The following is a 14,075-nucleotide window of genomic DNA, read 5'->3' as shown; positions in this document are numbered from 1 at the left end:
CTAGCTCTGTAGACCAGGCTGGTCTCGAACTCACAGAGATCCGCCTGCCTCTGCCTCCCGAGTGCTGGGATTAAAGGCGTGTGCCACCACCGCCCAGCCAAATGATGAGTTTTTAAAAATATGTTGGGCAGCTACCAAAAGAGAAAAAATTAAACAGTTTAACTACTGGAGAAATTTTCCGTTAGTTAAGAAACGAAAGTTTGATCCTTCACAGTTCTTTAGGCTGAAAAATAAATCCAAGATTTAGATGTTGGTATGTTTTTTCATTGGTAAGGAATAAATCTCAACTTGAGAAATGGCCTTTTGAATACTGTACCCTCTGAAGCGCTGGAATGGTGGGTGTATCCTAACATGACATAAGATGAAAGGGCAAGCCCCCAGTGCTGCATGAAGCCTCTTTTGGAAAGCTTTAATCAATTCATGAGGGAAGACTATATTCACCTTTTGAGAGTCTTGTCCTTTAGTAGTGTCACAAGACAATGCCTGAATTTGGTGGGGTTACATTCAAACTGTGATAGTGTTCTCCTCTCCCAATTTCTCTATCTTTGCTATAGAGGTTGGAAAGGAAAAACAGCAATAACAAATCAAACAAAGTAAGCAAACAGACAAAACAAACAAACAAAACCATTTCCCCCACTCCTTTGAATCATCAGAGTCTTGAGACCCAGTTTTGCCTAGAGAGGTAAATGTAGTTCCACACTGGGCCTTCTACGAACATTGCACAAAAGATGACAATCTGATCAGAATTTTTTCTTTTCCTCTTGAAACATTGACATGATACAGAAGAAGATAACATAAAAAATATTGTCCATAAGGCTGTTGTAGCAAAATATAGAAGAGGACTAGATTCTTCATGATGATGATTATCAGTACAGGTATGTCTACTTTGAAAGATCTCTTTTTTATTTTAATTATTCATTGTTTAAACATTTATTTATGCACTTATTATGGGAGGACATACCATGCATGACCTGTGTGTGTAGATCAGAGGAGACATTGCAGGATTGGTTCTTTCTTTCCATTAAGTAGGTCCAGAGAATTGAACTCAGGTCGTCAGACTTGGCAATAAACACCTTTACAAGCTAAGACACCTCAAAAAACCTCTCGAGACCCCTCATGGTTTGAAAAATCTCTCCATTAGTTAAACCATTTAAACTTTTCTTTTGTCAGCTGCCAGACATACTAAGAAAACTCATCATTTTGGAAGCTGTATAATCAATCTATTGAAAAAATTCAAGAGAGGGTTGGGAAGATGGTTCATTAGGTAAAAATGCTTGCTGTGCCAGCATGAAGACCCGAGTTTGCATCCTCTACACCCACTTGTGTGCCAGGCATGGCGGTGTGTGTCTGTAACCTCAGCACTAGGAGGTGGAGAGAGTTAGCTCCTACAGGTGCCACTCAGCAGCCAGCTTAGCCAAACCATCAATCTCTAGGTTCAGTGAGACACCTTATCTTAAAAGATGAGGGACAGAGAGAGAGAGAGAGAGAGAGAGAGAGAGAGAGAGAGAGAGAGAGCGCTGACATTCACCACCTCTGGTCTTCACATGAGTATGCATGGGCCAGTGTACCTCTCAAAGCAATCTATTGTGGATCCAAGAGAAGCTGATATGTGGCTTGAGTTGTGAATGTACCATTAAAATGATCCTTAAATATTTGTTTTTTTTCTTCATAACCAAATGGGAAAACAAAAACAAAAAACAAGCAAACAAACAAAAAAGGAAGTGTGCCACGCCTTGTGAGAGCTGTGACTCTGAACCCAGCTGAAGAACTATAAAGCAAGCTGCTGGTTTAATGCTTCCTTTTATAAGTTATTAACTTGCTGCCTAGTTCCTAGTCTCGGGTTCTTCTTGGAAGGGGAAAAAAGGCTGCCAAGTTCCTGAAGATTTAGCCAAGAATGAAACAGCAAGGGAAGATACTGTTTTAAACTAACACAAACCCAGTAGACTATGTCTTCCATACACGTTCTCCCAGTCCCTACTCATAGTACCTGATACACACTCATCTGTCATCCCACAAGATAACATCAATCTTCTCCCTCTTAAACACTGCCCATGAAAATTGCCCTCAGATCCATGAGTTAATGAAAAGAACTCAGGGAGCCCTTGCTGTTCATATTGAATCTCGACCTTCCCTCAGCCTTCTCTCCTTCATGACACGTCTTGATAGATGAGGCTCTTGAGTTTGTGTTTGTAAGAATGGCACACACCAGATCTTCCACTTCCAGACTCCCGATGACTTATTACCCATCACTGTCTTCCATAAATTTTACTTTCTAGCCTATCAAACTAAGTAGAACCCATCGCACACACCAGATTGTTTCGTGGCACCATATATTTTTCTATGTATGCTCTTCCTTGCGACAAGAATAGCCTTCCTTTCTAGTTCTTGGTATCAAAACAGTGTAACAATCACCGAAAACTTAGTGGCATAATATAACAGCCAGTTTCTTAGCTCATAATTCTGTAGGCCAAAAATTGGGGTACGCTTCGACTGGGTAGTTCTCCTCTATGTGATAGTTCTAGGATCCTTCATGCTGTTGCATTTAGATGGTATAGGGTAGGTTAGGAGGTATGAGAGGACCGTTTCTGTGGATGGTGCCTCAGCCTTCTGTTTCGTGGCCTTTGTTCCATGCATGTAATCAGTCTGGGTCTTCTCACAGCAGGATTAATACCAGGGATGACAGACTTACTACTCACTAACTGGGTTCCACCAATATGTGTTCCTCTAATGCAGACTGCTTAACTCTTGAGCCTACACAGTGTCACTTCAGACAAAGTCTATTGCTGTGGGAGAATGCTCTTGTGCACGATAAAGATTTATCACTTGTATTAGTCTAATAAAATGCTGATTGGCCAGTAGCCAAGCAGGAAGGATAGGCGGGGTGACCAGACTAAGAAAGTTCTGGGAAGGCAAAAGGCAGACAGTCATCAGTCAGAGGCAGAGGAAGAAAGATGAGAACGCCTTACTGAGAAAAGGTACCAAGCCACATGGCTAAACACAGGCAAGAATTTTGGGCTATTTAAGTGGCAAGAACTAGTTAATTATAAGCCTAAACTAAGAGGCCAAACAGTTTATAATTAATATAAGCCTCTGTGTTTTTCTTTAGTACAATACAGCTGCAGGACCAGGCGGGACAGAAACTTCTGTCTATATTCTACTGGCCATACAATCAACCTTTACTCTTGTAGCAGGGACAGAAACATATTCTGTCCCCTCAGGGTAATCAATGGCAAAGAGTCTGCAACAATTTATAATAAAATTATCATGCATAAACTCATTGGGCATATAAAATATGTCTGTTATATCTTCCCATTATATTTTCTTGGAATTGTCATTCTGATTCAGATAAGCTAGCATTTTGCTGAAATTCTGTTACTCCAGTGTTCACTTCTCATTTCCCTTATAATTGGGACTTCTGTCTATACACAAAGCTACCCATAATGAAGATTGCTTTTCCGTCAGCTACTTCCAGTCACTAGACATGGATGTATTCACCTGTTCTAGTAAGTGATGTATAAACAGCAGTGTCATATGGACCTCGGGGAAATATCTTTAAGTAAGGTATTACATGCTTCTTCCTCCTTGTGGGCTAAAAAATGGGATATAGTAGCCATATTGCACCAAGTAAGTGGAGCCCCACATGGCGTATTCCCCACAATAGGAGAGTGTAGTAAGAAGCTGCGGGTTGCATTCCTGCCACCAGCTCCTGGCCGCCTGGCTAGCTTAGGCCCCGAAATAACAACACACAAATTGTATTCTTTTGAACACTGCTTGGCCCATTATATCTAGCCTCTTCTCGGCTAACTCTCGCACCTGGACTAGCCCATTTCTAATAATGTGTATAGCACCCCAAGGTGCGCTTACTGGGAATATTCTAGCCTATGTCCATCCTGGGTCCGAGCTTCAATGTGTCTGCCCTGGAGAAGAGCGGTGGCCTGGCATCTTCTCACTTCCTCTTCCTCCCAGCATTCTATTCTGTTTACTCCACCCACCTATGCTCTAACCCATCAGGGTCAAGCAGTTTCTTTATTAATTAACCAATGACCTTCCTCCATCAGGAGAGACATAGTCTGAGTCACAGATGCCATGGAACACCAAGTCAACCCAAAATTGTAATGACATATTTCTTTTTTTTTTTTTTTTTTTTTTGTTTTTCGAGACAGGGTTTCTCTGTGGCTTTGGAGCCTGTCCTGGAACTAGCTCTTGTAGACCAGGCTGGTCTCGAACTCACAGAGATCCACCTGCCTCTGCTCCCGAGTGCTGGGATTAAAGGCGTGCGCCACCATCGCCCAGCTAATGACATATTTCTTATGTGACTCTCTTCATATTGGGGTCTCTGGTCCATGAAACCAAATGATTTTATCCTGTGGACCTCCTCTAAGTTATGTATTACTACAAAACAAATTGCCTTCACATCAGTCACTTAACCTAATATGTGTTTATCATTGCTCAGTCTCTGTGGACCAGGGGCAGCTTGGTTGGGCAGTTCTGCTTTGATCCTTCTTTTAGTGACTGTCACTGGTAGGGATTGAAACCATCCATCTAACCATCTGACTGTAGCTGGAGATCAGCTCTAAAGGATCACTCAGTCACGTGACTGTGTTGTTAGTTGGCCGAAGGCTCCTATTCTTCAGCTGTAGCTGGTCTCTTATGATGTCATGCTATGACTGGTGGCACATTTCCCTGCCTTCGCCATTAAAGCCAGTCACCCCAGAGAACAAAACCGAGAGGTATCTTTGTTGGCAAAACCATCAGAGTCACATGTGGTCACTTCTAGATGTGGGATTTCCCTCTGTATGCTGTGATTACCATTGGTTAACGAAGAAACTGCTTTGGGCCTATAGCAGGGTAGAACAGAGCTGGCCAGGGAAAACTAAACTAAACTGAATTCTGGGAGAAAGAAGGTGGAGTCAGAGAGAAGTCATGTAGCCACCACTGGGAACAGATGCCATAGGACCTTGCCAGTAAGCCACAGCCATGTGGGGATGCACAGATTAAAGGAGATGGGTTAGTTTAGGATATAAGGACTAGCTAAAAATATGCTTAAACTATTGGTCAAACAGTATTGCAAATAATATGGTTTCTGTGTGACTATTTCGGGTCTGGGCATTCGGGAGCAAACTAAAAGCCTCCACCAACAACGTCTGCAATCTCTTAGTTGCCCACAGATTTGTGCAGTGTGGAAGGGGACTATACAAAAAGTTGCTATAATTGTCAAATAAGAGATCCTTCCAGGCCATCTTCCACGGGCTGTCACATACCCTCATTTCCGTAACAGACTCCGTGTTGCGTTCACTTGCAAGCGGTAACCCTTCCATTCTGGAAGGACACTGACGCACAATATCCTCTGGAATAAATCCTGGTGTTTTTAAACCATCCATTCTCATTAAATTTGTTGCTTTACCTTCCCATGCTTTTAACAATTTACCTGACTCAGAGCAATTTGGATAAGGGGAGGGTCGAATGTAAACCTTCCCTTTCGTCTTATTCTTCTTGTTGTTGGTTTTTTTTTTTATCACTGTATTTTCTCCAGCTTCTGAGCTGAACAACCACCATTGAATTTTATGCATTTGTCAAAATAAGCTGTCAGAAACTGGCCCGGATCTATTAAAAGGGAGCATCATTCTCCCTGCCCCGGCATTCACCTTATGGTACCGGGACCAGAGGGGGGCTAGCAAATACACATAAATCCAGAGATCTATAACTCTGTATCCCCCTGAAGTAGTGGCCATAAAGTCCTTCACTCCAGATATATGGAGGGAGGGAGACAAAGGGGCAGCCGGGAAGAGCTGCAGAGGGACTGTAAAACAGAAAAAAAGAGATCTCACTAACTGTTGGGCTCATTATAAGGAAGCCTGGCCGGGCCATTATTTATGGCTTGATGCTGACTGGCAGGCAGGCAGGCAGAATTGTAGTTCTCGCTCCCCCACAACTGCGGCCGCCGGTCTCCTCAGCCCGCCATCTTGCAGGCTCATCAGGCCCCGTGAGTGATGCTGCTGGCTCCCGAGAAAATGGTGCTGCATTTGGAGTCTGAGCAGGAGAACACGGCCTGGAGGCTTTGAGTATGTAAGAACAGAGTGTGCACCTGGCAGACATTCTAAATCCCAGCATCCCAGAGGCTGCTTACATCTCTCTCTTTCCTATCGCTTGCTGAAGAGAGCCATTTTATATCCATACATGGGAATTGTGGCTTGCTTTCTCCTTCCCAGAGTCCTCATTCACGGCACCTCCTATGCACCTGTGACACTGATTGCATGGGCTTTATGTTAACTTAGCTTGTGATTACCTATCTGGTTAAAATAAGACAACTTGCTGTATCCAAAAAGGGGCTGCCTAACCAATAGGATGGTCACAAATGCTTCAAAATATCCAGCAAGAATAATCCTAAATATAAAAATTCACGTTACCTCTTCCCCTTGCTACAGTAATAAGAAGGGGAATTTGCAAAGGCTGATTCAACTGTAGCTCTGAGTGACAATGTTCCAGTTACTATGGCTGCATAATAAATCACCAGCGTGGCTTATTTTGTTCATGGATTCTGTGGGTGAAGAAGCCAGTCACGGTATAGTCTGGATACATCAACTTTATTCTTCGATGCCTAGCAGCTCCACTGAAAGACTCCAAGGCTGGGCTAGACTTAAGAGAAGACTCAGATACATCACTTGGGTGATGTTCATGTTCATGAACCCCTGGCTGGGGCTGGGGTTGGTTGAAGCATTACATTTGGCCCAGGCCCCGGAGAGTTTGGGTTCCAAAGGTAGATGTTCAAGCATACACACTATGTGGCTTTTTTTTTTTTTTTTGGTTTTTTCGAGACAGGGTTTCTCTGTGGCTTTGGAGCCTGTCCTGGAACTCGCTCTGTAGACCAGGCTGGTCTCGAACTCACAGAGATCCGCCTGCCTCTGCCTCCCGAGTGCTGGGATTAAAGGCGTGCGCCACCATCGCCCTGCTACCATGTGGCTTTTTTAACCGAGCTTTAGAATTCAAGCAGCGTCAGTTCCCCAAATTCTATTAATTAAGACAATTATTAAGGTCAACTCAGTTTCAAGAGAACGATCTTTATCCCACGAGCTCTCCATTTCAGAACAGTGATCCAATTTCTTCCTAGTAATTAGAAAAAAAGCACCCTAGCTAGCACAGTTAATCCCTTCTTTGCCTATTGGTTCAGAAGCATAAGCATCTAGAAATGGCCATATGGTTGTGCTAATTTCTCATTTGCTGGACTCAAGAAAGCTATGAATAAATCAGGCTGGCAATACAAATTTATCCAAGGCATACTTTCAAGTTGAGGGTGCAGAGATTAAAAAGACATTCTTGGCTAGATGTGGCATAATCCTTAAATCCTAGCACTTGGAGGCAGAGGCAGGCAGTTTCCTGCAAGTTCCAGCCTAGCCTGGTCTATATAGTGAGTTCCAGGCAAGCCAGGCTACATAGTAGGACCTTCTCTTCTATCAGGTTCAATGTAACTGGCTTTATGTTGAGGTCCTTGATTCACTTGGACTTGAGTTTTGTTCAGGATGATAGATATGGATCTACTTGCAATCTTCTACATGTTGACATCCAGTTATATCATCACCATTTGTTAAAGATGTTTTCCTTTTTTATTGTTCCTTTCTGGCTTGTTCATCAAAAAGGTGTTAGGTATACATATGTGCATGGATAAATATCAGGGTTTTCAATTTGATTCCATTCATCCACATGTCTGTTTTTACATCAATACCATGCTCTTTTTATTACTATAGCTCTATAATAGAGCTTGAGGTTAGGGATGGTGATACCTCCGAAAGTTCCTTTATTGTACAGGATTGTTTTTAGCTACTCTGGGTTTTTTGTTTTTCCATCTGAAGTTGAGTGTAGCATCCATACTACTATGTGTACTATGGTCCTGTAGCACCCGTACTATGTGTACTATGGTATTATGCCTGTAGTGTACTGCCTGCACTATAGGACCATACACGAGCTGAACAAGGGCCTGGAGATTGACACACACAGAGACAGAGACATGGGTCATCCTTGAATTCACCAAGAATGTTCCCTTTGAATTTTGTTTACTCTAATCAATTGTATTTTCATGCAGGTCATTTCTTCCTCTATTTTTGTCAGTCTGAAATTAAATTGGATGTTACTGGGGAACAGGTCCTCCCAAAGCCATACACAATGACAAGTGCATGTGTGGTATCCACTAACTCATTTTATGTTTTATATGTTTTATATTTTGAGACACATCAATTATGTTGTCGTTCTGAAATAGAATTTTAAAAAGTGATTCTAAATTCTAAGTCAGCAACTGTTAATTTACCCATATGTTTTATTTGCACTGTTTATTTGTCTATTGTGTCTATTTCCATCTCGTCATCCACAGCAGGACATTTCACCTCTTCACCATGTGAGTGCAGCTTTGTCATTTTTGCCAAGATTTCTCTGGGATGTGCTATCTTGTGGAAAAGAAAACACAGAACTCAAACCTGAAGAGACATGTGTGGAATTTGCTCTGTAGTGATCTTGGAATTCTGTCTGCCTTGCTTTCCATGTCTGTGAATGGATTTCCAAGCTTCGCTCTGTCTTCTCAAGTGCCAGTCTGTCCATTCCAGGAGAGACTATAAAGATCAGAGAACAATTTAAAGCACACGTATCATCAATCAATAGCCAATAAAACAGTCAGTCAGCTTGGAAGCGCATTGAATAGCACATGGTGGCTGTTGCACTTGCCATCGCTTGGGGCTCTGGGAGATCTGTTCTCCAGGGACATCCCATTTAATTTCCGAGTGACAGAAATAGAGGAAGAAATGACCTGATTGAAAGTATAGTGGATTAGAGTAAACAAAATTCAAGTAGGGGGCTGGGGATTTCTTCTTGGCTCAAGTTATGCCTGAACTTTGTGTTGTTTTGCCTGCCAAGAGATATTATTGCAGTCTTAGGATATTTATGGACAGTTTGACTTAGATCTTTAGACTTTTGGAGAAAAAAGAATTTCTTGAATGACTCTATGCAATCAGGTAGGAATGTGTGGCACCTAAGAGAGATAGAATTTCCATGCCTTAATTCAATTTTGTTACACAGTTCTAAATTTAAAATGGAAGGAACTCCAATGACTAACCAATTTCTTTGGTTTCTAATGTGCAGAAACACAAAAGGGTTAACTGCTGAATCATTGATGGTTTTTTAGCTTAATGGGCCTCTTTGCGGACAGGGACTAAAAAGCTGAGCTCATGAGAAATGAGACTATGTCTTAATGATAGCTCTACACGGAAGAATTAAGAGACACAAATTGCATCTTCTGCAATCATTAAGCAATTCCTGCCTGATGGTAAGGCATAAATGTGTATGACCATCAGCAAAGTCAATTCTAGTCACATTTTAGTTGATCTGAGGTGTATTTGATGTGTGGTAAGGGTCGAAGGAGGTGGGGAAATATTACTATTCCCAGCTCCTTTCTGCTCCTCTTCATCAAAAGCTTATATAAGCATCAGATCATTGCTCTTCAGATGAATACGCCCCAATGCCTTCTCTTAGGAATTTGAACCATCAGTATAGGCCCTCGGCTGGACCACCATGATGTAGAGCTTCAGTGTCCTCTTATAAATCTTTCAACATGGAGGGGGCAGGAGCAGACACACTCCTCTTGTGTATCTGTCTCAATTTTTATTTGTCTTAAGTCCTTGTGTTCTTCACAGAGTTACAATTCATGTTTGGCATCTTCAGTAATCTTTCATTTAAAAATGATTCATTTGTGACTTAAAGTGTCTCTGAATTATAGGCATATCCGTAGTCTCTTGGGTTGCTACAATAAAATATCTAAATGAACATTTTCTAAACAAAAGAAATTGATTTCCGGCAGTTCTTGAGGCTGAGTTCAAGATCAGGGTACATCTGTTTGGAACTCTATTTCACATGTATTGCACTTTCTTCCCGTGTCCTTACATCATAGAAGGAACAGGAAAAGATTGCTCAATTATTTTGTGTGTATACAATGTACACACACACACACACGGAGGCAGAGGGGCAAGCTTCGAGTCCTATTCTATCACCCTCTGCCAATTGTATTAAGATATTATTTTTGTGAAACTGGACCTAGGTAGTAGCCAGTAAGTCCTAGCGATCCTCCTGTCCCTGCCTTCTGTGCAGCCATTCCTAGCTTTGTATTATGTGTTTGTGCTGGGACAGGTCCTTAAGAGTGTGCAGCAACCCTTCACCCGCTTTGAGCATCTCTCCAGCCACCTTAGTCATCTTTCCTGAACCTTACTTCATTACCCATCAGTTCAGAATGTTTAACATGTGAATTTGGAGGGAAGACATACTCAGACCATAGAAGATAGAATTTCAACTGCAGGATGATGTTGATTAGATGGCTATTGTAGCACTCAGCAACAAAACTCTTACACACCACACTTAATAGAGCAGGCTGATAATAATAAAAGTCTATCTGCTGGCATAGCACTCCTGGTCAACTTTTCATTTACTTTTTCAACTGTTGGATTGCTTTGCCTTCAGTATTGAGTTATGCTTTGCAATACAAATCTCTGCCATGTGCTGCCCTATGGAGAAATGAACATATGGATCTCAAGAACTATGTTTGCTTGTTTGTTTAAAGGCTCACTATGCAGCTCAGGCTGGTTTTGAACTCAGGAGAATCCTCCTGCCTCAATTTCCCAAGTGCTAGGATTACAGATGTGATCCACTGTGCCTTGCTGAAACACTGGTTCCGTGTTGCTCTATTGTGATCATGGAGTTTTGTAAGTTTGTAGTTTCCCTCTGTGAACGGAGGTTCATCTCTCAAGTCCAAAAACACATCCTTTGTTCATCGCAGCTGTACGATCAGGTAGACGTGACAAAGAAAATGGAAGAAGCAGAAAGTCATTACAATTTCTGTCAAAGGAAAGACCTTTGGAGAAGTTGGACCAGGAAAATTGGTATGCCATTGAAGGTGGGTGCTCTTTTGAGGTACTGTATTACTCGAGTGGGAACCCTACCATCTCCCCTGCCCAGTATTCAGATCTCTGCCTTCTCTGGTGTGCCAGGTGAGACATGCTCTTTGTAGTGGTGTAACTTGTTATGTTCTGCAGAGTAGATAGAAAGAATGCTGGGGTTTGTGGTTGGGAACTTGATGAAAAGACCCAGATGCTGTAAAAGAAATACTCTGAGCGTGTAAAAGTAAGTTGTTTGAAAATCCCTGTGTAGTGAGAACTCCACAGAATATAGATGCAAGAGGTTTGCTTGACAGTAGGAGTTCCAAGCTTGCTGGTGCCACGTGGTAGGAGTTTGTTAAAAAAATGTTGTTTGAAAATTCTTCTTTTACTCAACAGCAATATAAATTTTGTCCCATGCTCTGTGCTTGGTATTGTTATAAATGCTGGGAACACAGTGCAGCTGTGTATTGAATCTATTATACAAGATGATGATGCTCTCTACCAGGTCGGAGCTTACATTTTGGAGGTTGGGGACAGAGAGTGCACAGAGATGATACATTATACATCACATAGCCTATCCAGTGACGACATGTGTTATGAAAAAAGAACACTAAATAACTGAGCAGGCGTGGGGAAGGCCGGGAAGCTGAAGTAGTGGTGAAGTGCTTGCAAATTTACACACAGGTGGGTGGTGTGGGAGGTCCTTCTGTATATGTGTTGTTTTTATTGTTTAGTGAATAAAGAAGGGGGAGACGAGAAGATGCCATGTAGCCGCTGCTGGGCACAGATACGGTAGAACCTTGCCGGTAAGCCACAGCCATGTGGCAATGCACAGATTAATAGTAATGGGTTGATTTAAGATATAAGAGTAAGCTAGAAATACACTTAAGCTATTGGCCAAACAGTATTGCAAATAATAGAGTTTCTGTGTGGTTATTTTAAGTGTGGACAACTGGGAACAAACAAGAGGCTCTTCTACTACAGGCAGGCGTGGTAGAGTTCAGAAGGGAGGTGACATTTAAACAGAAGCCGGAAGGATATGAGAAAGCCACCGTATATCAGGTAGAACCTCCATGATAGGGAACATCCCTGTCAAAGTGCCTGCTGTTTATATGTGTGCAGTGTCTCAGAAGCAGTAAGAGTCTAGCTAAATGTGTGTGTGTGTGTGTGTGTGTGTGTGTGTGTAACAGAAGTTTAGCTGTGAGAACACAAGGTGCAGGCAAAAGATATATAGCTTTGAGTTAATTTAACTTGGAGAGAAATGGGAACCATTAGACATGCTCCAGTTGTGCCTTTTAATTATATCATTGCCTAATGTGCAGAGATGGTTATTGTACAGTATCATTTCTAAAAGGTATGTTGGGAAATTGTGCTTCTTCTTAATGCAGCCCATGTGGTCATTCAGGTCACAGTTAGCTCTGTTTTCAGTAAACGGCTTTCCACAGAGAGACATTTGTTCAGGAATAAGTAAATGAACAAATGAGGTAAGTACCCCGTTTAGGGAATCCTCCAGCTATTGTATTTTTATTGTACTGTACCCCCTTTCCCAGCTTGGCCTCTCTCTATTCACCCTGTCTGTCATTGCAACTCAATTTTTCTATCTATGTCTTTATGTGCTGCAGTCGCTTTTAACATAAATATTCTTTCTGGACCTTCTCCATCAGATCCAGTTTTTATCTATAGTTGAAGGTCCACAGCTGGTCACGGTGGCACATATCTGAACTCTGAGTCCTGGGGAGGACTGAGTCTAAGGCTAGTCCATGTTGTACAGTGATTTCTAGGACATCCTCTGTTACATAGCTGGCAAGCTCTACCTGCCACAGGAAGCCTCCATCAGACCCTCTTGCGCTCACTGGGTGTTTTAGGAGCCTAAAAACACCATCCATGTGATATTCAACCGTTAGTTTATTCTGTAGATCTGGATAACCCCTTGGTATATTTAAAGCCCTCTGGCCGAACATTTTCTGTGTTAGAGGATGGCTACCTAAATGAACACCAGCATTTCTGGAGGTATTTGTATCTAGTCTTTTGTTGAAACTGACTGGGTAAGAATGGTTCTGGGTCTCTGTCTCCTTTCATCGCTCGATGAAGGTTAATATTCAGGAGGATGCCTATATGTTTTTCTTTGGGTTCTCCTTCTTATTTAGTTTCTCTAGGATCACTAATTATAGGCTCAATGTCCTTTATTTATGGCAATGCGTTTTTGATCCTACTGCACGTACTAGCTTTGTGGGAACCTAGGCAGTTTGGATGCTCACCTTACTAGACCTGGATGGAGGTGGGTGGTCCTTGGACTTCCCACAGGGCAGGGAACCCTGATTGCTCTTTGGGCTGACAAGGGAGGGGGACTTGGATGGGGGAGGGGGAGGGAAATGGGAGGCGGTGGCGGGGAAGAGACAGAAATCTTTAATAAATAAATAAATAAATTAAAAAAAAGAATGGTTCTGGGACTTGAGTCATTTTAGGCACAAATGAGCACAGAACGGACAGAGTCCAAGATCTACCTCACATACGGACACGGTCATTTTTCTACCCATAGTATGCCCTTTCAGCAGCCAATTAATTCACTTCACTCTCTTCCAATCAGCAGTGGCCGCGTCCCGGGAAGTTTGACCCGCGTGAGCTACCGTAGGGCCCCTCCTTCCGCCACTCTGTTCCGGGCCAACATGGCGGCCTCCGAGTCAGTGCCGGCTTCGAGTCCCGGCTCTGCAGACGAGGAGGAGACGATCCTCTATGACTTGCTGGTCAACACCGAGTGGCCACCCGAGACAGAAGTGCAGGTGAGCCGGACCCTCCTCCCGGTCGGCGTGACGCGGGCGCTTGGCGCGTGGAGCCACGTAGCGGTGCCACGCAGCCCGGTGGAGCGGGGATGGCAGCTGTGCTGTCGCCTGGCAACGGCGGGGCAGCTGGGTCTGGGGCTCTCTGAGGGGTGTCTCTGGAGTCAGAGTTCGGCTATCGGTCCTCAGTCAGGCTGTCACCCCCTCGGGTGGTCGGTGTCAGTCGCCTGCCTTAGAGGGAGGGGGGTCCTTGTCACATCCGGACTTGGCTTGCTTTCTTGTTCTCTGTGGCGGGAGAATTTTTTTTGCAGGACCCTACGGTCTTCTCGACATCTCAGTAAGAGGCGTGTACGTGTGTGTGTGTGTGTGTGTGTGTGTGTGTGTGTGTGTG

General features: G+C 43.1%; 1 protein-coding gene across 3 annotated transcripts in view; it reads left to right on the top strand.

Moving 5' to 3' along the window:
• The first annotated feature begins 13,544 nt into the window (after positions 1-13,544).
• Positions 13,545-14,075, top strand: part of Nbas (neuroblastoma amplified sequence) — a 313,151-nt gene continuing 312,620 nt past the window's right edge. For 2 of the 3 annotated variants that reach the window (XM_026788959.1, XM_013353527.1), the window contains exon 1: positions 13,545-13,687. In XM_026788959.1, the coding sequence (XP_026644760.1) occupies positions 13,574-13,687 (114 nt within the window). In that variant the 5' untranslated portion in view covers positions 13,545-13,573. The remainder of the gene's footprint in view (positions 13,688-14,075) is intronic. The other variant, XM_005366539.3, reaches the window with a different exon arrangement.

This window comes from Microtus ochrogaster, unplaced genomic scaffold, assembly GCF_000317375.1.
Source record: "Microtus ochrogaster isolate Prairie Vole_2 unplaced genomic scaffold, MicOch1.0 UNK10, whole genome shotgun sequence".
Classification (NCBI taxonomy): domain Eukaryota; kingdom Metazoa; phylum Chordata; class Mammalia; order Rodentia; family Cricetidae; genus Microtus; species Microtus ochrogaster.
The sequence above is the reverse complement of the archived record's forward strand: the minus strand, read 5'-3'. Positions and strand labels throughout refer to the sequence as shown.